The 23,315-nt window shown below is 38.9% G+C and overlaps 2 protein-coding genes across 2 annotated transcripts in view; both read right to left on the bottom strand.

Moving 5' to 3' along the window:
* The window catches only part of LOC112554923 (von Willebrand factor D and EGF domain-containing protein-like), a 535,332-nt gene that overhangs the window by 273,478 nt on the left and 238,539 nt on the right, over positions 1-23,315 (bottom strand). Inside the window, exons 3-8 of the mRNA XM_025222993.1 lie at positions 20,777-20,990; positions 20,472-20,534; positions 19,939-20,174; positions 19,161-19,253; positions 18,782-18,935; positions 18,382-18,599 (exon numbers count right to left, since the gene is read on the bottom strand). Of these exons, the coding sequence (XP_025078778.1) occupies positions 18,382-18,599; positions 18,782-18,935; positions 19,161-19,253; positions 19,939-20,174; positions 20,472-20,534; positions 20,777-20,990 (978 nt within the window). The remainder of the gene's footprint in view (positions 1-18,381; positions 18,600-18,781; positions 18,936-19,160; positions 19,254-19,938; positions 20,175-20,471; positions 20,535-20,776; positions 20,991-23,315) is intronic.
* LOC112554925 overlaps positions 1-23,315 on the bottom strand; it is a 153,139-nt gene that overhangs the window by 62,332 nt on the left and 67,492 nt on the right. Inside the window, exon 3 of the mRNA XM_025222999.1 lies at positions 104-257. The gene's annotated coding sequence lies outside the window, so the exon portion shown is untranslated. The remainder of the gene's footprint in view (positions 1-103; positions 258-23,315) is intronic.

Raw genomic sequence — 23,315 nt, 5'->3', positions numbered from 1 at the left:
TAGTTGAATTTCTTTTTATCATTTATGCAAGTTGTAACCTCTTTCACCTTGACCCGTCTAACCCCAACAGACTCAGTCCTGGGTTGACTACACCTTGTCTCACCTGTTGTGAAGCAGACGGCGGGGGACCAGACATGGCTGACAGTGGTCTCCCCTCAGCAGGACCAAGTCTATAAGAGGCAGCGACTGTCGTCTGCGGTCTGTCAGGACAGGATATAGACTGTCATGTCCTCTCTGTGCTTGATGATGGTAGACAGCTAGGATGTCAAACATGGGCGACACTAGATGTAGTGAGATATTTATTGTCCAAGGCATTCCACATTGTTAGCGCCACTTGTCAAAACATATCACGTGGCTAACTGTAGTAATTAATACAATTTCCGTATATGTACACCTATACAACAAAAGTCAATAGGTCTGTACAGTCACTGTGTGGCACAATGTTTTAAATTATTAGACCTCTGTCTGCGTGTGTGTGTGCTCGCACACTTGACCTTTTCTGCATGTAGCAGGGAGGGGAGAAGAATATTGTCTTTACCTTTAACTCAATAGTCGAAACTCTCTGTAATTATAAAATCGCAGTTTTAAAGTACTATGGATTTGTCGTCTGACAACTATATTCGCAAATGTCTAATACAAAAGATAGTGAGGCGTTCTTTCATAAACATTAAGCTTTATGCCAAACTGATGTTAAAAGTGTCGAGTGGCTCTTTAATCTTTATTTGCAGCAGCTATTCTATGTACACACCACTATAGACACGTTTTGTCACAGCACGTGTTATTTTTAATGCCAACTCATTGACGAAATCAGATTCGTTGTTATTACAGGTAACAGTACTGTTTACACCTGATTATAACACAGCAGCAGGTGTTATAGCGGGACAACACAAAGGTAGACAATTGACTTAAGCCGCGAAATAAAAGTTTGTCTACCTGTACAGGTGAGACGGCATCGCTCTGTCACTAATGGCGTCTACACCAGTTGTACAGGTAGAACTTGATCTTACTGCCAGCCCAAAAAAGTCTCTAGCGAAAAGCGCTGAGCTTGCATCTAGATCTTTCCAGGGCAACATGCGTTCAATTGGTCGGTCACGCCACATGACACACCACAACCAATCACGTTTCACAGTTATCACGAGAAGTTTTCATCAGCTCTTGCGTGTGTTACGTCATTTCTAGAGAAAAGAACAGATGTTAAAATCACACTGTAGCCCTGTCCCCACTCTTCCGTGACATCACCCATTATTATTTCCCAAACTTTTCGATAACCAAATACAACCAATTCTGTGAAATGTCTATGAAATACGGGGACTTACTGCTGATATCAACATTGTAGAAAACATTTATCTGTTGGCCATGAAACGTTTCGTGGGCGTCACTTCTCGCACTCCAAATGCTGTAGTTTAGGGTTAAGGTGGAAGATGTCACCCTTATATATGTACATATACAAGATACATTCCATGCTGGCTTAGACTAACTCATCTCCCTACGAAGTGTGTATCTAGGAAAGCACTAGTAATATTAGAAAAGCTACTTCAAAATAATGACACAAAATGTGGCTGAACCATATAATGATAATCCTGTACAAATTTAATTTTGGTATCGTTTTGGAAAAATCAAGGCGTTAAAAAAGTTACATTTTTGTTTCAGGGAGTTCAAACTAAGGCAATAGACTGTCATCAACAGGACTGACATGATACACTCACCAGTAGCTTATGTTCTCTGTATATTCTTTTAAAACAGCTTTATAAATTACTCCATATCTTCACCTCATAAATAACAACTTTGAAGACACCTTACATTTACATGAGGTATAATGAATGTTCAGTGTCACAACCTTAGCTACTTTAAACAACAGTTCTCAATGCAATGTCCTTCTAGTTACAGTGACGAGACTAAAATTCACTTTGTGCTTGTTTGCCCTACGTATATCACATTTGAGAGAAAAGACTATTCCACCAAAGTTTTATAATGTTTATCTCACTTAAGATTGTCTGTACTCACGGTCGATAACAATCCAGACACAAGATGTCGCCTCGCCATTTACCTCTACAAAATGGAGGAATCAGGAAGTGACCCACTAGTCTTTACTTGGCCGGTGCTCTATTCTCTATTATCTCTTATCACAAGGAAGTAGTACAAAGTCCAGAAGACATAACATTAGCAGTGGTTTTTTTATTTCTTGCTCGCTGCGTCATTCGAGATAAGACAAAATGTCAAGAAGAAAATTATTGCACTGAGCTGAACTGTTGACATCAAAACAATAGTAATAGCGGGACTGTACCCGTCTACTGCTCTCCTACTCTCTCTCAAACACACACTAACACACACTAACATACTAACACTGACATACTAACAGACATTAACACACATGCTAAATTTAACAACCACTAACACACCCAGAAACACACATACTTACACACACACTAATACTAAGACATAAACACACACGCTAACAAACACACTAACTCTAATATTAACATACACAGACACACAAACACAGAGTAACATGAACAAACAGACACAAACACACACAAACACACACACTCACTCTAACACACACACTCTAATATTAACACACAGCGACGCACAAACACACACTAACACTAACAGACACCCAAACAAGCACACACGCACACACTAACAATAACAGACTCACTAACGTAGATACTAACACATACAGACACTTTGGCACACACACACACTTGCACACTCAGACACTATCACCATGTAGCACACAAGGCTAAATGTAGTCTTATCGTTTTAACCAATGGTTTTACTGCACAAGATTTGCAAAAGACGGAATTTTGTTAGACCATGAGCAGAATAAGAAGGTTGTTGGTGTCATTTGGGGAGCTTTTTTGTTGGCCTCACATGTAGGGGCTGTTGTACACATTTAGTTTATTCAAGTAGTAATTACCTTGATTTACCCTGTGACAATAATATGTGCCTGATTCATATTGATAATATTTAAGTGACAACTCATTGGGTGTGATCATTCTGAATTATGCGTCATAACTATCTATCTATCTATTCATCTTCGTGCATCAGTTTGCACACAAGGCCTCAACCAGAGTCCACCACCGATGTCGATCGGCTGAAACCCGCTCCAGGTGACCCCGTGTCCAGCCCTTTCCTTTCATCTCTCTTTCCACTGTTCTTCGCCAAGTTTCCTTTGGGCGGCCTCGTTTTCTTCGGCCGTCTGGAGTCCATCGTTGGGGGGACTCTGGAGAGGTCTGCTGTCTGCTGGCGGAGCACATGTCCAATCCATCGCCAACGCCTTTTGTGCGTTTCTTTATTGTTGTTACTCTTGCAAACTTTGCTGACATAGGCATTGAAGTCGTTCGCTAAACCATGGTAAGGTTAATCGGAAGTTCTGTGGTCCCGATCTCGTTCTAACAGTTAAGTGAAAAAAATCATCTGCCAGCTGTCCAGGGGATATAAGTTCGTGATCACCCAAAATGATGAAAGCACTCTACAAGATAAGATAATACTTAATTTTTTCCCAGTGGGCTATTAATTGTACCTCAAAGAAATACCACAACACACTGTCATATCCTCAAAAAGTGATACACTGATTCTCAATTTCCTTCAAAGTTTGAAACAGTATGCACATGCACTCATATCTGCACCATATAAAAGAGAAGCTAGATTAGTGATACCAGTTTTCAAGATGTAATTAAAGAAGATCCTCTCTGGTGCGACATTGACCTTTGAATATTTTAAATTCAAAGTGACTTTGTGTTATGATGACGTGCACATGTACTGGGTAGTTGTGATTGTCAGTTGTGGTGATAGCAAAAATGGTTATGAAATATTTTGTCTTTGGTGTCGAACACATCATTAAAACTCCTCATAAACATTCCTAGACAATGCAAAACAGACAAACCACGGACATATGTTGGATATTAGTTCCTGGACAAACTGATTTGATCACATGCACAAGCAGAACCACCTACGCACTCACCGATCACAGCTTTTCCAAATTCTATAATGAGGGGAGAAAAAATTCGTTTATTTACCCAAACGGCTTAGTGATGGATCTTGTCCAACAGTGGCACCCATGTACTACGGTCAGCACCGCCTGGCACGTCCACCACAGCCTGCTGCTGACAGACGACTGACCAGGACACGCTGAACTCCGAGGTTGACAACAACTTTTGGCTGGGGCTGAAATAATAGCCAGCGCCGACACCATCGGACACTTTCATCTCCAAGCTTTGCTCCACAAGAAACATGCGCACAAGGATAGAAGAGGCAATGGACAGCCAACAGCCACACAAGTACGTTAGAAACAGCGCTGAGCAGACGACTGGTGACGTCAAACACAACAAACGTCAGCTGATCTTTATCTGCCCTATCCCTCTACAGCAGGATAAAAATAGCCTGCGACACTGACGCTGAGGTTCGTCTGCTACGAGCGCGTCCATCGTAAAGTGCCTGGATTACATTTCACGGGAAATTACTAGAAAAATAGCAAACACTCATTTGTGTTGCTCTTTCTGTGTCTGCACCATACCGTGTCCACCTACACACAACTTCATATCAACTGCCTCCTTCTTACATCCCGCCATAATGATTTCTTCATACAGTTCGTAGACAGAAATCCAGCTGATCTGTGGACGATTTACCAGAATGTGTGTTTGTGTGTGTGGAAGGCTAGGCTGTTGTGTATGTGTTTGCTTTGTAAAGCACCATCAGCTTGCCTGGCCATATTCAAACACCTTTATCTATTATTTTCTTTCATCTACTCCTGCTAAGAAACTGAGTCCTCTTGATAGATCATCCGGTAGTATTCTAGTCACTTATGTAAATTCTTTCAGCATATACAAATTGTCTATGATAGCTATGTATATTTAGAAATGACCTCCACTCCCAGGAGCCACACAGTAAACAATTAAAAGTTAGAAAGCTACAATTAATACTGTATAGTCAAAACATTAAGGACATCGGTTTCCGTCACAAGAAGTGCAGCTAACGTAGGCACAGTTGTTATGGATAAAATCCATTCTTAACCCGGAAAATGTCCAATGTCTGGCATTGTTTTGTGTGAAAGACACAGGTAACGATAACGCGTGGACTCGATGCAGATTTTCTGTCGCATAAGAGAACACAAAGATGGATACTGTGTTCTGTAATTGCCCTTGCTGATTGATAAAGTTGTCTTGTAATGTACTGACCACATCAGGGCTTACAGTTTGTCCTGCACGTCCAGTTAAATAGACGGAATTTAAGGCCATCGGATACGAGCATAGCGAGTTAGTTTCCCTCTAAATCTTTAGTCAAACACACAATAACCAAATAAGCATGACCAAGCTATAGCAAAATAACAATCATTAGGATATATAAAAACCTTTATTTCAAAATTTAAATACATGAACGTGGATTTATAAATGTATGAAATCATAGCACCTGGAATGAAAGCGAACTGGTTGATCTCCCCTCTAAGACCTGTCTCAGCTACGACATGACAATGGTTCTACTGTATTTTAATGCTCACTTATGTTATTATGACAGATACATCAGTAACAACATACAGTTATTTCTGCAATAAATGACTACAGTCTCGTTGGTAGTCAGCTAAGTACAACAGTGTCTCACTATGTCAGACGGGCGATGGAACCTCCTGTTATATCAATGTGATGCTGTTACAGTATAACTTTCTTCCAAGTCGCTGTTCCCAGCGATAAATTTCTAATCATCTTTAATCCCTATAGGAATATTTTACCAAAACACAAATAATAAGAAGATATAAAGTTTTTCATGTCAATACAGCCACATTAAAGAGAACATTACACATCTTTTAGTTAAATAAATCCAAAAAAAAAAACCAAAGCTTACAGTAGTTTATAAAGTTAAGCAGTTTCCAGTCAGTGTTGGATATTTATATTGGTTTATTTCACAAGAGATTATTTAATGGTTTGCCAGTCTTCCTATACAGACCACATCATGCCTGATAAGCCTACTGCTGTGAGGAAGGTGAGGGTGAGGTGGAGTGTGCCGGTTGTCCTACTCCACGACACAGACGATGACATTGGCGCCTGTCCCTGGTAGACAGAAAATGAAATAAAATATAGAGGGACAAAGCAGATATAAAGTGTGGTCTAAAGATTATTTTATTTATTTTACTTGATACAAAGCGTGTTCTGTCTGTGTTTCTGTGTGTCCGCACGCACGTGAATATTAACGTGAAACGCTCGCGTATGTGTGTGTTTGGTCGCGCGCGCGCGTTTCTCAGGAACTTAGAACTGTACACATAAACCAGAACACATGAATATTTATTTTTGTTACTAAGGTAACAGGTATTCTCGTTCCTTTCTTTTAATCGTTACGTTCGTGAACAAGGAAAATGCGTTTTCCTCAGACATCGGTAGCGTTGTAATCTTCCAGATTCCCTTCTGTCTTCAGATGCTCTCATAAAATATATAAAGAAGGAACACTGAGTGCTTCCTAACCTTACTTATCTTTGGTAACTGTTTAACGATATCCTTTAAAACGGAATGTTAGCAGAAGACAGACTACAAACACGCGCTTGCACAGACGCAAGACACGCACGCATAGACACACACACGCACATGCAAACGTACCAAATATAATAAAAAATAACAAAAATTGTAAAGACTAAGCTCACTTCCATGGAGAAAGGATTGCTGTAGGTGAAAGGACTAAAGATGTCACTGTCGGTGAACGTGGAACGTGCACGACATGTCACCTGTAGATATTAGCAGATTATTATGTGATGTGTCAAATATGTGTTACTGCTAGTGATAATAGTCTAATACGAACAGTGCATTTATAGAATTAATTCTTGACAGTACAGCGGGCTCAGTGAGCTTATGTAGACAGAATTACTTATGGTGGTCACACAAAGGGATTTACCGACAGACTGTCGTGTGCGTGAAACTTCTCATTCACCAAAGACATGGAAAGACCAACCTCCCAAGTAAATAGGAGAAAACAATGAATGTAAAGTGTCGGAGGTGAAAGAAAAAATAATTTCTGCAGTTTGCAAGATGTATAACGTCTATGTGTTGCCAGTGTACGTATAACATACTCTGGTTCATTCCATGCAATAACAATAAAAATATTGTTTGAAATTTACTCAGCCGACACCTATCCCATTTATAGTAGCATTCTGCACAGCACCCATACCATTGGAAACAAAGAACCAAGTGCACAACACATTACTCATTTTTTAAAAAAAGTTTTCAAGAAAGGCATCAAATCTGTTTAGATAATCAGTTTTTTAGAAACGCTTAGCTTTACCTTTTAACCGTATCACACTGATTTAATAAACCAATCAACCTGCCAGTACAAATACTCACTCAATTTATTGAAATACATTATATCGTAACTTATAAGGGCAAAGAACTCTTGAAAATATGTGATTAGTCATGTCTGTGATTTCGTTGTTTGACATTTCATACTATCACGACCTAACTGTACTTTTCATTCATCCAACAGACGGAAAAAAACATAGACATTCACTAAGGAAACAAACAGAAAAACAAAAGAAGAGTAAGCTACACACACCCACAGACACAAGAAAACAAACATGCAACATCGACAACAGACCTGCTTTGCGTAACTAACGTCAGACGCGTTAATGACAGCCTCCAGATGTCCACTGGGGAGGACCGACTCTTGAAGCCAGTCGTCATCGACACTCCAGGCCATCCGGAAGCTGGCTGTGGGCTTTGAGGCATCAGCGTTGACAACACATCTTAACTGGGTGTTGTCCTCTGACCTGCTCACGTTCACTGATATGATGGGTGGATAATCCGCTGCAAAACAGGCAAGTCTCTTTTATCTGACTGCATAATCACGCCGAAAACATTTTGTTCTCTGAAATTCACCACTGTGTACAATTAAATAGACAAACAATTTACATATTGTAGTATAGCGCTCTTCCATTTTTTTGATGGCCAGTCACTTGGAACTCGAATGGAGGAAAGTATTGTAAATGAACTCCTTCCATCCATTAAAAACAAATACAAACAAATGTCAAAATGTCATCCTCACATGGAGCTGTTGGCACGATAGACCACTCCGTCGTGCTCGCAGAAACATTGCAGACTTGCGAGTTATCCTTCGGATTGAGTTCCCCATCTTGGAAACACAGGTTGTTGATCAGACACGTGTCTGGCTGAAACCACAAATCGCCAGAAGTAATTGCTTAGAACTGACTACAGTCAAGAAACCTTGGTTATAATAAAAATGGGAGTTGTGGCTGAGTCTTGTCTTTTTTAGACTATGAAAGTGGTGGATATCAACATAATTTTCATTCGTTTTGTTGTTCAACATGAAATAAAGGAACATGAGACGCGCAGAAGTCGAGATTGGAGACTTGATTTACTAGGAAATAATTGTTAAAAAATAGTGTATGCGCTTTGGAGCTGAAGGTGTATAATCAGAAGCTGAGAATGTGTTACGACAGTTAGGTATTACAATTACAGATAAACGAACCCCAAATGCTAAATGTAATTATTAAGAACAGAAAAGGGAGAAAACCTACCAGTTTCTGGCATCCCTCCTGTGTACAGCTCTGACAGGACGAGTCGTAGACAGTCATGTTCACTGCGTTGCTATAGCGATCGCCATCGATAGTAGCCGTGATATAAAACCGCTTGATGGACTTCTCTGAAGTTAAAACAGTATTATTTAATATTACCTTCATCTCAATATAGATATCTTTTATTATTTTGTTCCTGGCATTGCCTAACAAAACAGGACGGTTCATAGGCAGGAGCAAGTATGTTGGACCGGCCTACATGTCACATGACATCCATGGACAGGAACCATACATTCAGAAGAGAATTAAAAGCTCGTTACAGGTTAATTACCTGTTTTGATGCCAGCATCAGGTAAGACACAGCCGAGTTTGCTAAGAGTCAGAAAAACAGCCTCTTCCATAGAAGCCCTTTCGGAAACTGATCCATCGTCCTAGAAATATAACAAATCTGATATTTTATTAAACTTATAAAATCTTCATATATTTCAATGACAATTTAAAAATTATTAGAGGAAGGTCTTATTTGCTTTAAACAGCTGCAAAGCCTTACCAGAATTTCGTGAATTTTGCATGCCATTGTTGCCGTATTCTGAATATTTTCAGCGTTGATGAAGAGTTTTTTGCATGGCCGTTCATTAAAGTCACACAAGCTGGACCTGTGCAAAACAAGATGAACGTCTGTTGTAGCAATGTTTGTTACTGTTTGATTTAATTTATTTTTTTTAAACCCAACAAGCTTAGTGCACGATGAGCGTTGTTTTGTGATCCACTACTTTTTTGTATGTTTTCTATTGTTTTGGGCTATTTTCAGTTAGATATTTCTATTTTGATTGCAAAAATTGATCTTTTAATTATCTCAGTCATGTATCTAAATTCTTTTTCTTTAGAATCGTTTCTGAAATAATGCACTCCATGGGCCTTCAAAAATTTGCTGTCAGCTACTGCTACTACTACAAGTTCTGTTCCTCACCCTCGGATCTGAAGCAGTTTAGGTGGTTCATCTTTTATCTGACAGTTATCGCCGATGAAACCTCTGTTACACACACAGCGCCCTCGGTCACATCGTCCGTTGATGTAGCACACAGGGTTGCAGACGTCGTCAGAGATCTCTGGCTTCACGACACTTTCTCCGCTGGGTGTGGTGACGTAGTTATCCGGGTTCTTGGCCAGCTCCACCTTGCAAATTGTCAGGAAAGTGTCCACGATGGCTTCCAGTCCTATGTAATTATCAGCTACCTGGAGGTCAGAATGAGAGTAAAATCCAGAACAAACAGGATTAAAATACAACTATTAATGTAACAGGCAGAGATATGCGTCAAATGAGATTCGTATAATAGATTGCTGAAAGTTAAGAAGTATTCTGTACATTTTATGTTTTCAATACTCACTAAAAGATCGATCTTGCAGTTTTCGATCAGCCCTTGAATCTCCTGAGTTTTGTCCTGACAGTGAGACCAGAGCTGAGACTGTCTCAAGGCGGTGGAGCAGTAGTTCTCTGCTTGACTCTCGCTGATGCCAGTCGATGTCGGCCATGACAGTTTTGGCGGTTGGAAATCTGGAACATCAGAGCTAATCACCTTGATCGACCCCCATCTTTCCTTCTCCTTAATCAACTTATTTCTCTCCCCTAACGCACTTTTTTGTTTCAATCGCCATCATCCTTATCACTATCATCATCACAAACACAACCATGGTAATTATGATTTAATTACATAAAACAAAATACATTTACCTGCATAATCGTTAGGGTCGTAAGGTTTCTGTATTTCATCAGAGTCGACGTATGCATTACCACTTGCAGATCTCTTTTTTCTGAGTGTTTCCCATCCACCTCCCGTAAAATCACTTTTTCTTGTGGTATCTTGGCAGTCAGGACACTTCACATGCAAATATTAAAAAGAGCATGTCACTGACAAAATATCCATTGCAACATCTGTTTTATTGGGTTAAAAAGTAGAGTAAGATAAATATGATGATGATTAGAAGGATATTTGTGACAGACATGTATTATTCAGATAGGTGAAGTCAGATTTTTTTAAGTGTCTACACATATATATCTTCATTTCAGCAAAATAATACCATATACTTTTGTTAAACAAGTCAGCTACGAAAGAAAATCTCTTACATTCATGTTAAATTTAAAGAGAGATTAATGAACAAAAAAAATTAGTCAAAGCTGCTGTTGTAACTTGCAGGGATAAGATAGAATAAAGAGCAATGAATAAAAGTGCAGGAAACAATCAGCTAGATGATGACACTTCAAGGGTTGAAACTATGTCACATCAGTCCCCCTTCCCCATCCTCAGTGTTCAAATGCAAAGTTCTGCTGATGATGTTTCATTGCGTATTCGTTGTGTGCTTAGTAAATTTTATTTAAACAGGCACTTATTAAAAAAGTAAAATAGCAAAAAAAAAAACAAAATGTTGTTAGCTTTTTATAGGATTCATACATTGGGTTAGCAATGACCTGTGAACAGTTCACTGCACAAAAAACAATTTAGATCAAACTTGTTGTTTTGTTTTTGTTTTTGTTTTTTTTTTGCTTCAAGCATAAAGTGCCTTGCATAAACAGCCCCGCAAACACACAAAGATTGGCCCAGAGTCGGCATTAGCTGGGCGCGTTATTGGCTCCAATATTGGTATTTCCTTGGTTACAATATTAACCCACGATTGGGAGTGAAAACTGGCCCAACATTGGCCAAAGAAGGGTTTAAGCCTGGACTAATCTTGCCATTCCATATACACCAACGTAACGCCTAGCTTGGGCCACGATTGATTCAAGACTGACTCAAGACTGGATGAAACCTCGCATTTACATAGCACCAATATAACGCCTAGCTTGGCCCAATGAATAAAATATAGGGCCAATCCTGGCCCAAGCGTGGCATTGCCAAGATTCCTCCAGGTTTGGCCCAATTATGTTTTTCTTGGTATTAAGTCCCCATCAAAGCCTCTTCTTAACCCTTTACTTTCTGTAGCGCTGAAGGCTATCATGCATGTAATGTAAAAAATCTCTGTAAAAAGCTGTATTTAGTTCACAAATTGTAACTAGACTAACATTAACTGTTCACTTGCAAGTTGCTATTCGTGTGCAGAAACCATATTAGAACATTTTTCATACCAGCAACCAAGCTATTCTTACATTCAGATGTCTTAACCACCTCAACACAGTAAATATAAATATTAACCCTTTTATTTTTAAACCACGAAAGGTGGGCTCGGCCTTTCATATGTATACATATATACAACACTCCTCATGAAAGAAAAAACCGCACAAGCATATTAAATGCTTTTGTTTTTGATAATCCTTTCATAGGAATAAAAATTCCAATTAGGGCCTGTCTTCCTACGGTTTTTCACCCAAGTTGAATCCCCACCAGATCTTGGACAGAATTTTTATGTGCGTTGCCTAGCACCAGCTACTCATTAGGCACAGCCACTGCTGCTTTCTTGCCATTTTTGACAATCTCGATAATGCGGTACATCTTTTGACATCGAAAAAGTCATATCATAAAAACATTTTATCAATAGAAAAAGCTAGGGACTTTTTGCTATAGAAGAACTTTAATAACCCGAAAAACTAGTTTTAAAATCTTATTTAATGTTATTCATAACTTTTAAAAAATTAATGATGCATTTCTATAGGGTGAACTATAAAATGATGCGTCTCCAGTTTGCTTAGTGGGATTCGCTCATCTTTGCTAAAATTTCAGATATTGAGCGATGAATATTTAATATCTGGATACTTTTAGCTTAAAAACTTTCTACGATATGTGAAGATCTGTAACTGAAGATGGCACAAACACGACCACTTGCGTTTGTGTGAGTGAGCGTTCTTGATATTATATATATTTCACATTTTTTAGACTGATAACTATAAAAATAAATATAGTTATAAAATATTTAACACAAAGTAGCTATAATTACAAAACTTTTAGCGAACGATAACTTGATAGTCATGAATATTCATATCAGCAAGACTGGCTCAATGTCGGTGGCCACGATTTCGTCACAAGCAGTGGTGGGTTAACGGCTTTGCCAAGCTTTGCCAATCTCCCCCATCGCAGATCGCGTTGCACGCGCACCATGAACTTTGGCAAACGTTTGTTTAAGAGATGCTTGGCAATGGGCAAACCAGTGTTATAAGTTTTTCCCAAGATTGGCCCAATCTTGCGTGTTTGCTGGGAAACACCTGCACACTGCTGGGTAAAACAATGTGACTCACATAGTGTCCTTCAAAACCTTAAAAAACATGACTGTGGAAGCTCCCTAAGGGTAGTTCAGAATGTAATATCATATTCAAACTTCTGACAAAGAGAGTAACAAAACATGGGTTTAAGATATCTGTTAAAACCGTAACATGGGCTGGTTTCCATGTAATGTCTCGAAAATAAGTGCCTGTTCTCGAGTGGCAAATGACATAATCCAGTGATGCCCAACCTTTTTCGGCCTGCGGGCCATATCCACTTCGGACAGCCGTGTCGCGGGCCACTTCACCGCAAAAATACAAAAAGGAAAAAAAAATAGAGCAGAGACCATTTTTTATTAGAAACAAGTTGTACTTACCATTAATTATGTAGTAATTAGTGGGATATTTGAAGTTGTTTTACCGAAACCAACTTCTGAATGTCCGGCCTCATCGTAGAGACACCAAGTCGGAGCACTGAATCGAAATGTTCGTCAATAGAAAAAAAGATTGGGAGACGCCTCTACGTGGGGTTAAATACTCCTTCTTCCTTTTTTTTCGTTTTATAAGGTCTTTTTTTATTACTAACATGCTGATATCCTACTGCAGAAGTTTCGCGGGCCGGATGGCACCGCGTCGCGGGCCGGATATGGCCCGCGGGCCGTAGGTTGTGCATCCCTGACATAATCTATTGATATCTACAAAAATCCGCGAGCCATTTCGGCTGGTCTTTAAGAGCACACGACGGCAAATTGCTGCCTCTATCCACATCAGCTTTCTTCTGAGCTGTGAACAAGTTAGGTTTCCTTGATTTTGTCATCATTTTTGTTATATCAGCACTATGCAAATTATTGTTTAAGTATTTTCTTGGTTCATTTTGTTATACTGACCACACTGATCGGTAAAAAATGTATTTTGTTATAATGAGCCTATGTTTTATTTAAGTAGTGTGATTATATTATTTCCCAAATGAGGTAATAATTCCGTACTAAAAATAATACAAACACAGTTCTATTATGTCATTGATTATGTCATTAATATTCGTTCTCCCAGATATTTTCCGGAACGAGGGTCATTTTAACAGCAAGTGGATAAATAGGTGAATAATAAGTGAATAAATAAGTGAATAAATAAATAATGACTAATATTGGCTAACCGTTAGTGCGTGTGCCACTATGTCTCCCTGGTAAGCACAGTTTACAGCTCCACTGCCGTCGTTACTGCACGTGCAGTATCGAGGCACGTACGAGTCCCCCATTTCTGGAGGTACAATCCTGAACAAGCTTGTACTGTCATTGTTTCTGAAGCATTAAATGATGTTGTGGAGTTAAAGCATAAATTCACGAAATCTTAGTGTGTTTAAACATAAAATATCATTCACATTGACAGTAAACAAAAGTTATCTGATCGTAGAAAACAACAAAACATTAGTGATTACTTCCAGGATTCTGTGAAATCCTCTGGTACATCGTCTGCAGGCATTCTGTCCACAAAGCCAGACCGGTGGGTCAGGTCGTTGTTTGTGTTGTTATCAAACGTCCCGCACAAGCCTCTTCCATTGAGGTAGTCGGTGCCAGGAACCAAGATGTCCAGGTTGAGAAAACCACCAAGCCATGCCGATGCGGTAATTTTAATCTCAGAACTGGACGGAAAATACAGCTGCCGACAAAAACAATATCAGCATATTGTTTGTGACAATAGCCGATACAATGTCGACAAACAAACTAAATGTCAAGCCTAAGACCTAATAGAATAAAATGTATCCGTTTACATAATAAATCGAAAGGGAGACTGTTGACGACTTGAGGTGCTTGCCAGCAAGACAATTTTTCCACCCTACACATCAAACACTTCTAAATTAGAGCCAGCTACCTGTTCTTAGAAACATAGAATAATTTATAGTCATTAAAATATATTTCATTGAGTAGATTTTTGTTTAATGAGGTTTATTTTATTCTCATTTTTGTTTTATCTATTTTAGTTTATTTTTATTTTAGTTTTGTTTACTGCTGTATTTGTGCTGATTTTTATTCTTTGGTCATATTTAAAGAAATGAGAAATGCAGTGATGCATCGGGAAAACTGTTCTCAAGCTGTCACCAAGAAAAGTAGGAATTTGTAAAATATGCAAACAGTTTGCGGGAGAGTGAGAAAAGTAACGGTCACTCAATCCTGCACACAGACATAAGCATATGTATCTCTGTCGAAACGAATAGTGAACTAATCTGAAGAAGGACCTAAGGCTACTTCAATAAGGTAGAAGTGAGAAGCAGACAAGAAGTGGTGGCTGTGTGGAGACTGACCAGTACACGCAAGAGTGGACGGGAATACGTACTGAAACGAGTATCAGACGCCATCTTGAATGTAGCTCAATGAATCTACATCCGCTAGAGCGATCCGTAGTCTATCAACAGGGCCTAGAATATAAACTCTTTGAATCATCACTGGGCCCATTCGAATGACATTATCCAAGGTCATGGGAAAAAACTGCAGCTTAATGCACAAGCTCAGAAAAGACACGTGGATGGTGAACCTGTCAAGGAACCTTCTCAAGTAAGAGCCAGTAGGACGCCACAGTGTCATTCAAGTGAAATATTTGTCCTGTAATAAAAATAGCAGCGACCAAGCAGAAGAAGAAGGAGAGAAGACAGAATCATAATTAAAGATGAATTACTATTATCGTCGATCCATCCGTAGCTTGAAGTATAGTCGTGCCTTCTCTCAAAGGCCTGGGCACGCTGATTTCCGGTGACCCAACGCTTTGGCCGTAGAAGCCATGGTTGCAGCCATTGACCCTGATCAGATCGTCCTTCTCACGAACCGCAACTCCACAGACACAGGTTACCGCCCTGTCTCGACGCTCTTTGAAGCAAGGCCACGTCCGAATCTGAACCTGAGTGGTAGGAAACCAAGAATGTGAAAACGAAATCTTATCATTTAATTTCATAAGGTATGAAATGTTAGAGTGAGAATGTTAATGTCGTTGGAAGTGAGAACGTTGTTCTTGCAATCTCAATGTTGAATTATGTGACGTGCTCTGTGTGTGTGTGTGTGAGAGAGAGAGAAAGAGACAATTAACAATTAATATCTTTGAAATCATTGACACCGTCATTAGGACAAGTGGAAGATTTAACCATAATATTAACAAAGCAAAGCATAATATAGAAACCAATATGTAAAAATGAGTGTTTTCATTCGGTCAGAATCCAGAAATACGTCTGTGGCCAGTAGGCATTAAAACTTAACGTTTAACTCTCAGTATTCTGCTCCAGTGACTCCTGTTTGGTTGTTTTTTGCTTTTTAAAATTTTTTTTTGTTTTGTTTGTTTTGTTTTGTTTTGTTTTGTTGGTTTTTTTTTGTTTTTTGTTTTTGACTTGCTATAACTCCACAAACAGTCTATCAATGGCAGAATTTCAAATCGTCTCTTACATCTTCTATGTGGCATGTGGGCATGAAATACTTCATGCAAAGATAGAAATGTGTATGTGTATGTAAATATCTTCTATAGTACCGATATAATTCTGTCATATTTACATTGCGTGTAAAGTGGAAGACTCATTTGACTATCTCAATATCCCTGTGAAAGTGAAAAACTGAAAACCTTGACAATTGAACCTTGGTAACTTAGATTGTATTCATCAGCTTCAATAGCAGAGCGCAAACAAAATAAACCTTGAGCTGTGTGAATGATTTCTGCTACAACGGTAGGAAAAAAATAGAGGTATTCAGCTGCACTTTACCTCAAAATCCCTTTGGACATTTTCGTAGGCAGTGTAGTCACCCACTTTAAACAGATGAAATGTTCTGAAACAAATAGAACTGCTGTTTTCCAGAGTTTCCCACATTACTTAATTTTATTCTAAATTAACCACTACATTAGACAAGCAGATTAAATAAATACTACAGTACTAATGCTGCTTTATTTAAAAATGTATTGCTTCTGACCTCTTGTTCTCCAGTCCTGTGATGTGTGGATCTCCTGTAATGCTGCAGAGCTTTGAATCCCTTTGCTCAACATCAACCTGTGTGATGAATATCAGGTAAAAAAAAGACAATAAAAAGCATAGATTTATTTACAATTTCGATATTTCGTGGCACGCTTAGCGAGCCTAAATATATATATAAGAACAAGAGAAGCAAATGAAGATATAAATGGGTTAATAAAGTTGAGAACAGTAAGTATATATACACAGAAATTTAAAGCATTGGAATTTCATTACCATCTGACGGAGATCCAAACTACTTGAATCTTTACTCCTAACTGTGTGTTAAATGTCTGTATAAGTATGTATGCCTGCCCTTGTGAGCGAAGAAAAATTTCTGTCCTGGGTCTCCTCCACAGACAATAAAGTCTGTTTTGATTTGATTTGATGTGAAGTACAAGGGCGAACACGAGAAAGTGACAGTAAATCATGTCTCCTTTTTTAAAAAGCCCGACTTAAAGAGCTTTCCAATCACACTGATACAATCTGACCTCACCCCGCACTGTCGCAGGGAAAGGTTCGTACAGATATGTATTATGTAGGAGTAGCATCTTAGAACACATTGCTCTGTGTGTAAATGAATATACAAGGGAGGCAAGTACTGAAACCTTTATGAGTTGTTTCACTATATGTTACTTCCCTTTAACAGCTGAACAAAAGTCAACCAGTCAGCTACAGTGTATTTCGTTATGTTTGAAATTAGGTGAAGGTTCTGTGATCAAGCGCCATGTTAAAGTCGGTTACCGGTTACTCAATTCAACATGAATTTGTACTCAAACAACCAAACATAAAAAGAAAACAGCAAGTAATATTTAAATTCTAATGTATATAATAAAATATGTTTGTTTGATACTTTAAATTCGCTAATATCGTCTAAATAATTTTGTGTTTATTTCTATCATTTGACCTACTTTCCGATTTGTGAAGTCTCTGTCGCATACAATCTTTCATTCAATTTTACTATCAGAAAACAAATCCTATATTTCTTAAAATTTACACTACGTAAATGTTTAAAAAATGATATTCAAAAAGGTGTATCATAGTTGTCAATGTTGTAGATCGATAGATATCATTTTTTTAAATACCTGTCGAAATTTCATCCGCTGTGTCTACAGAGCGCATTGCAGGCTTTCGCCTTATGTCGGGAACGAGATTTAGAAAGCATTATCAGCGAATTAACAGACTAATTATACATGTTTATACGCAAGCTTTCTTTAAAGGGGTGCGGGGGGTGGTAAAGGAAGAGGTATTTTCACGAGTGAAAAGTGAGCAATAAAATCACAATGTCTGCAAATATCTACATCTGTGGTAAGCAATCCGCTGAACGTTAATATACTATGTTTATTTATAGGGGACACAATCGCACTAGTTGTAGTTTCTGAATTGATACAGCAAAGTCTGTTCTTTGATTTTGTCAAAAGTCACAATGGACTTTACGAACTGCTGACCTGAAAATAAAATATGAACTGTTGGGGGAAAAGGGAATTCCATTTAGATTACGCATCTTTGATATTTCTTTACTACTATTATTATAACATTTTACTCTTATCACGTGTCTATATTTTGTACTGTCTTGTGTAAAACTTGCTGTACTATGTGTTTATGTGTGTAAAACTGCAAACTAGAAAGGGAGAAAAGAGGTTTTGCCACATAGTCTCATTTAAAATTAAGATGCTCTTTGATGTAGTGCACTTTATTTACCTGTACCGAGGGGATCTTAAAACCTTGGAATATTTGATGATACGGCGAAGGGTCCGCGACGACTATATTAGCAAAGGAGACCAGCAAGTCCTTGTTGCCGTCCTGTATCTGAGTCTTGCTGGGCACGACTGACACCGTCGTTGACACTTCTTGAAGCGTGTTGTTCCAGTTTGACGTGCATATTGAATACCTGCAATCGCTTGGCACTACCACGGTGGCTTTAAAAAAGCATTCACACACAAAGAAAACCATTCAATTTTTATCCTTTCCAAACTATATTTAAAATTCTCTGAATCTAGCTGTAAATTTGGATATTTCTTGAGGACAAAGAAAACTAATTATGAGATGAGTGCAGTGTTATCAAAGTGAACGACGGGAAATTTATCTGGTCTCAACTAACCTTGACCCCCTGCAGAACCATCGACCAACAGGAAAATCAGAAGACAACATTGATCATCTGTCCCAGGTGAGTTGCATAAGACAGGAAGTGTTGACCTTATGACCACATCTTGTTTGTCTTCATCAGTACGTATGGAGATGTGAGAGGGATCTGTCTGTGTAAAAAACGGTTGGGCTAAGACAGATATGACGGTAGAAAATACTTTCTAACTACAGGAACAAGAAGCCTCCTCTTAACTCACAGCGGACAACTTATCCTTGCTTTATTATTGCAATCCCTGCTTAAATTCCCCTTTTTCTCTATTTGATATGGCTGTGTTTAGCGAGAGGTTTGGCAGTCTACATGTAATTTACAACCTCAACCTGTTATTGATACTTACTTGTATTCCAGCCCAGTACGTCCCAGTGCTCTCCAGCCAGGGTCCTTTTTTTATCGCATTTTGCTTGTAAAATGCACGCACTTTACAACCAACCTGTCAAGGATTCGAATGAGACTTTAATATGAACACGACCACAGAAAGTTATGAATCTCTCTTTCTCTGTCACCCTCGCTTGTTCTCAGAAATGGGTGGGAGGAAACAGGGTTGACTTTATTGTAGAGAGGGAGATGCAAGAGAACATTAGGATGTGGGCGGGGACGAGAATTTACAATGATAAACCGGAATCTAGTGTGTTGACACTGATTGTAAAAATCTACTTATCTCACAACCTCTCGAAAATCTGAAGTCCCATGTTTAAAGAGCTTTCCAACTGTTCTCTCTCTTTCTCCCCCTCCCTCTCTTTCTCTCGTTTGTTCTTTCTCAGACTCAGACTTCCTCTCTTGTTTTCTCTATTACTATTTCGCTCTTTTTTCTTTGTCTTGCCACATTCGTTACTGCCATTGTAAACCCTACTAGGCTTTCGGCTACCTATGCATGTCTCACAAATCTTCCATTTTGTTGATCTCATTTTAAACGTCAGCACAGCATATGTTAGTTCACCTCCTCTACATTGTCTCATTTATCACCAGTAGAACGACAGTAATTCAATAGAAAAATAATAACAATAAATGCTGTAGTTATATCTCGTATTTAATATTGAAAAAAATATAACTACGTCCTTCTGTCACGCCCTACATTCACTGTGTTGTCTGCAGTTAACATGTAATTATAAGCTCACGTTCTTGTTGAGGAGACCCGCCAGTTGAGCCCCATCCAGCCTCGCAGATCGCCCTGGGTCACTGACTACTTCTGGCGGCACTTTAGGGTCCTCCAGGCCATTAAACAGCCAGACGAACTCAAAGGCTTGATCCGGGTCGTTGCCGCTAAAGGTCAGGTCACAGGTGAAGTAGAAAGTGTTTTGCTCTATCACAGGTCCCCGGAAACTCGGCGGGTCAGTCAGCTGTGGGTAGGCGTCTGCCGATAGAGGAGACAGCAGAACAACTGATGGACTCTCATGGTTAGTAGACACGTTTCCGAGATTAGCAGACAGTGCACGGGGACGTAGCACGTGACAATTACATTCAGCGAAACTCAAAATGCCTTTGTCTTTCTTGCACCATACGAGTTTTTTCTTGGCTATGTCTCTCAGAAGGATGATCGCATACTTTGTAGTCTGCCTTAAACTGTGTCTTACTAAGATTTGTTTCATTACACAGACAATCGGACGTCCATATATTACATTGATGCATACAAGAAAACTGATCCACCCACCTTTGCAGTCGGGCGGAAGACCTGTAGGAGACCACTTTCCAGCGGGACATGGTGAGTCCTTTCCTGTAAAATACAGCAAGTGGAGATCTTAAGAGCTAACACTCGCTTGTCTTACGATACATCTTAACTATTATACCACTTACATAGCTAATACAATACAATCTGCGCTCAGTACTCTCCCCGTCTACTTGATGCATGCAAAATCATTTTTTTTAAATTGAGGTCCAAATGAAACGTGCATGAACGGTCGGAGAAATATTCAGACAAAAGGATGTAAACAACAATAAAACAGTTTTTTTAATTACCTGCACAATACGCCATCGGGCAGGCTGGTGTTGGATGTAGATAATAAATGAAAAAACCCTCACAGTTCTTGACCCCGATCTTCACGGCCTGTCCACAACACGGGGTGTAGGAGGCGCCACCAGACTGGAAGTTCGCGCATGCTCGCCTCGTTTGGATCCCGTCATTTACGGAGGGGTGAGTACCATTCATCCATATTGGAACAGTCGTCCCGCACTGAACACGCATGCATTGTAATAGAGCATGAAATGAGTCTATTTGTGCAAGATAGTTACAGACATTGCAATATGATATTGTCTTTTCTTCTGTAACATTTTTTTTGTCGTTGTGTAACCAGCCCTATCGTGTCATTAAGTGCAAGTAGAATCTTTTTTACGTGTGAATAACATTTTTTCTCTCCGATTGACAGACTATAAAAATCTTCACTTTCCTACCTTGAAATTATTGACACATGTCTCAGGCATTTTACTCTCAGCATCTACCACAAACCGGTACCAGCCCGCGACGAGGTCAATGTCGCACAGTGGAGGCTCTGGGTAGGTCGTCACATAGGACACACTGCGGTGAACGTCCGTCAGGTTCTGGTAGTTTTCATGAAGACAAGGGTCAGGCGTTGCCTCGGCAGCGACATCTAGACATGTACAAATAGGAAACTGATAAACATCATCGTTATCATTCTGTTGATTGTTAGTATTGCTAATGGTTAAATTACTGTCACTGTAATCATGTGGGGGTCAAATTAGTTTTCTGTACTTATTTTAGATAGCCCTGGTTTTTCAACATGAATTAAAACAAGTACAGTAAACACTTTGTGTTCAGACTTTCTAAAATCCACAAAACCAGGTCTGGTGTGCTAGTAGCCCCTCGCTGGACTCTCGTCACGATATCGCGTGAAAATTCTTATGCCGAGGACCTACTATAGCCGGCTGTTGTACAATAATTCGCTGCAACGAGGGGACCGCTGAATACCAGGCCAGGTCGTAGCTGAGAGTGAAAACAAGTATAGTCTACTTTCCACAACCACGACCTAAAATACCATTAATTTCAAGTTCGTTTCTTTAAATGTTGAAAAATAAAGTTTTCAAAATCAGGTCGTGTAATTTTCTATTTCACTCTCTCATTCGCTCGTTCATGCTTACTTATCATCCCATTACACTTGACTGAAGAATGATAAGGAATAACTCCAAATATAAGCATAATTACCGTGATTGTAAAAGAAATGTTTCGGCCTGATTTCAACAAAATCTTGCAGTAGACCACAAATAGTCGGTAGCCAGAATTTCTTTTTTGAACACGTGAAAATGACAAGAAAGAACATTTCGCTGCTGTGAATAAAGATCACATTTGTTCGATTTAAATTACTAATTTGAAAAGAAAGTAAGAAGAATGCAGAAGTAGCCTAAAAGCAGTAAGGAAACAATACCAAAAAGAGCAAAGGTCGCTTCAGAGAGCATTTTCTAACAGTTTAACACGGACTAAAATGCATTATCAGTTTTACAGCGATATAAAAGTCTTAAATTAACAAAGTATTGGGAATTGTAAATTAATTTTCATTAATGTTAGCAATTTCTTAATAAATAACACTTTCTTTATAAATACATATGGTAGCTGACAGCTAACGAAAACATTGTTGTGAATTGTATGATTACAGTACATGTAAACGTTGTGTTAATAATAAGTACGTATACGTATGTTAGGAATAAGTATATCGTTTTGAAAATGAAAAATTCCGTTTCCAATTTTGTATAGAAATAGTGTGATCATATTTATTACTTAGATTACTATGATGATCTTATCATTACATCTTTATAATGAAGACAAGTACGACACTATTTTAAAACTTACAGAATCTTTATATTTCACATTTAATACTTTGCCCGATACTTTAGTTGACACTTTGAGAACCAGTGCTCTTAATTGCATGAATACATTTGTCAAGAGGATTCAGCTAACGGTCATTGTGTTGACCTGCAAAAACAATAGAATCAGCCCTTCACTGCTCCTCCTACTCAGGACAATTAACCACGAAGCAACCAGGAACATAAAGTGCAGCAACAAACAGGATGAGTGATTCATCAGCGCAGTCAGCTCTGTTCTGTGCCATGCAAATATGTTTTATGAAAATGTGCGAGTTTTTCTAGCAGTACATGAATCAGTCTGTATCTCAACAGGATTACATAAAATGCATGCTTGCTTTTGTGTCCAATGATGCCAAAGTACAGGGTTGGGCGCTTGTTTATGCTCTATCCTTGTCGGGCCTCTTTAGGGATATACATATACCTCTTCTTTTGTACCCGCCTCCCGGCTCAATGCTTGAGACATGATTCTTCACAAAGTGCGAAAAAGGTAGAAAAGCCGAGAAATGGAGAAACGGCAAGTCGTTATGTACGAGGGTAACAGAATAAGCAAAAGTTATACTTTTTCACCTCTAGCCCTCAATCTAAAGAAAAGGAAACTGAAGCACTACTCCAAAACGAATTAAGAACGAGAAAATTAAAGAGGGAAAGCACGATAGATGTTAACTCCGGCACCTTAAATCTC

This window comes from Pomacea canaliculata, linkage group LG14, assembly GCF_003073045.1.
Source record: "Pomacea canaliculata isolate SZHN2017 linkage group LG14, ASM307304v1, whole genome shotgun sequence".
Classification (NCBI taxonomy): domain Eukaryota; kingdom Metazoa; phylum Mollusca; class Gastropoda; order Architaenioglossa; family Ampullariidae; genus Pomacea; species Pomacea canaliculata.
This window is presented reverse-complemented; position numbering and strand designations above follow the sequence as displayed.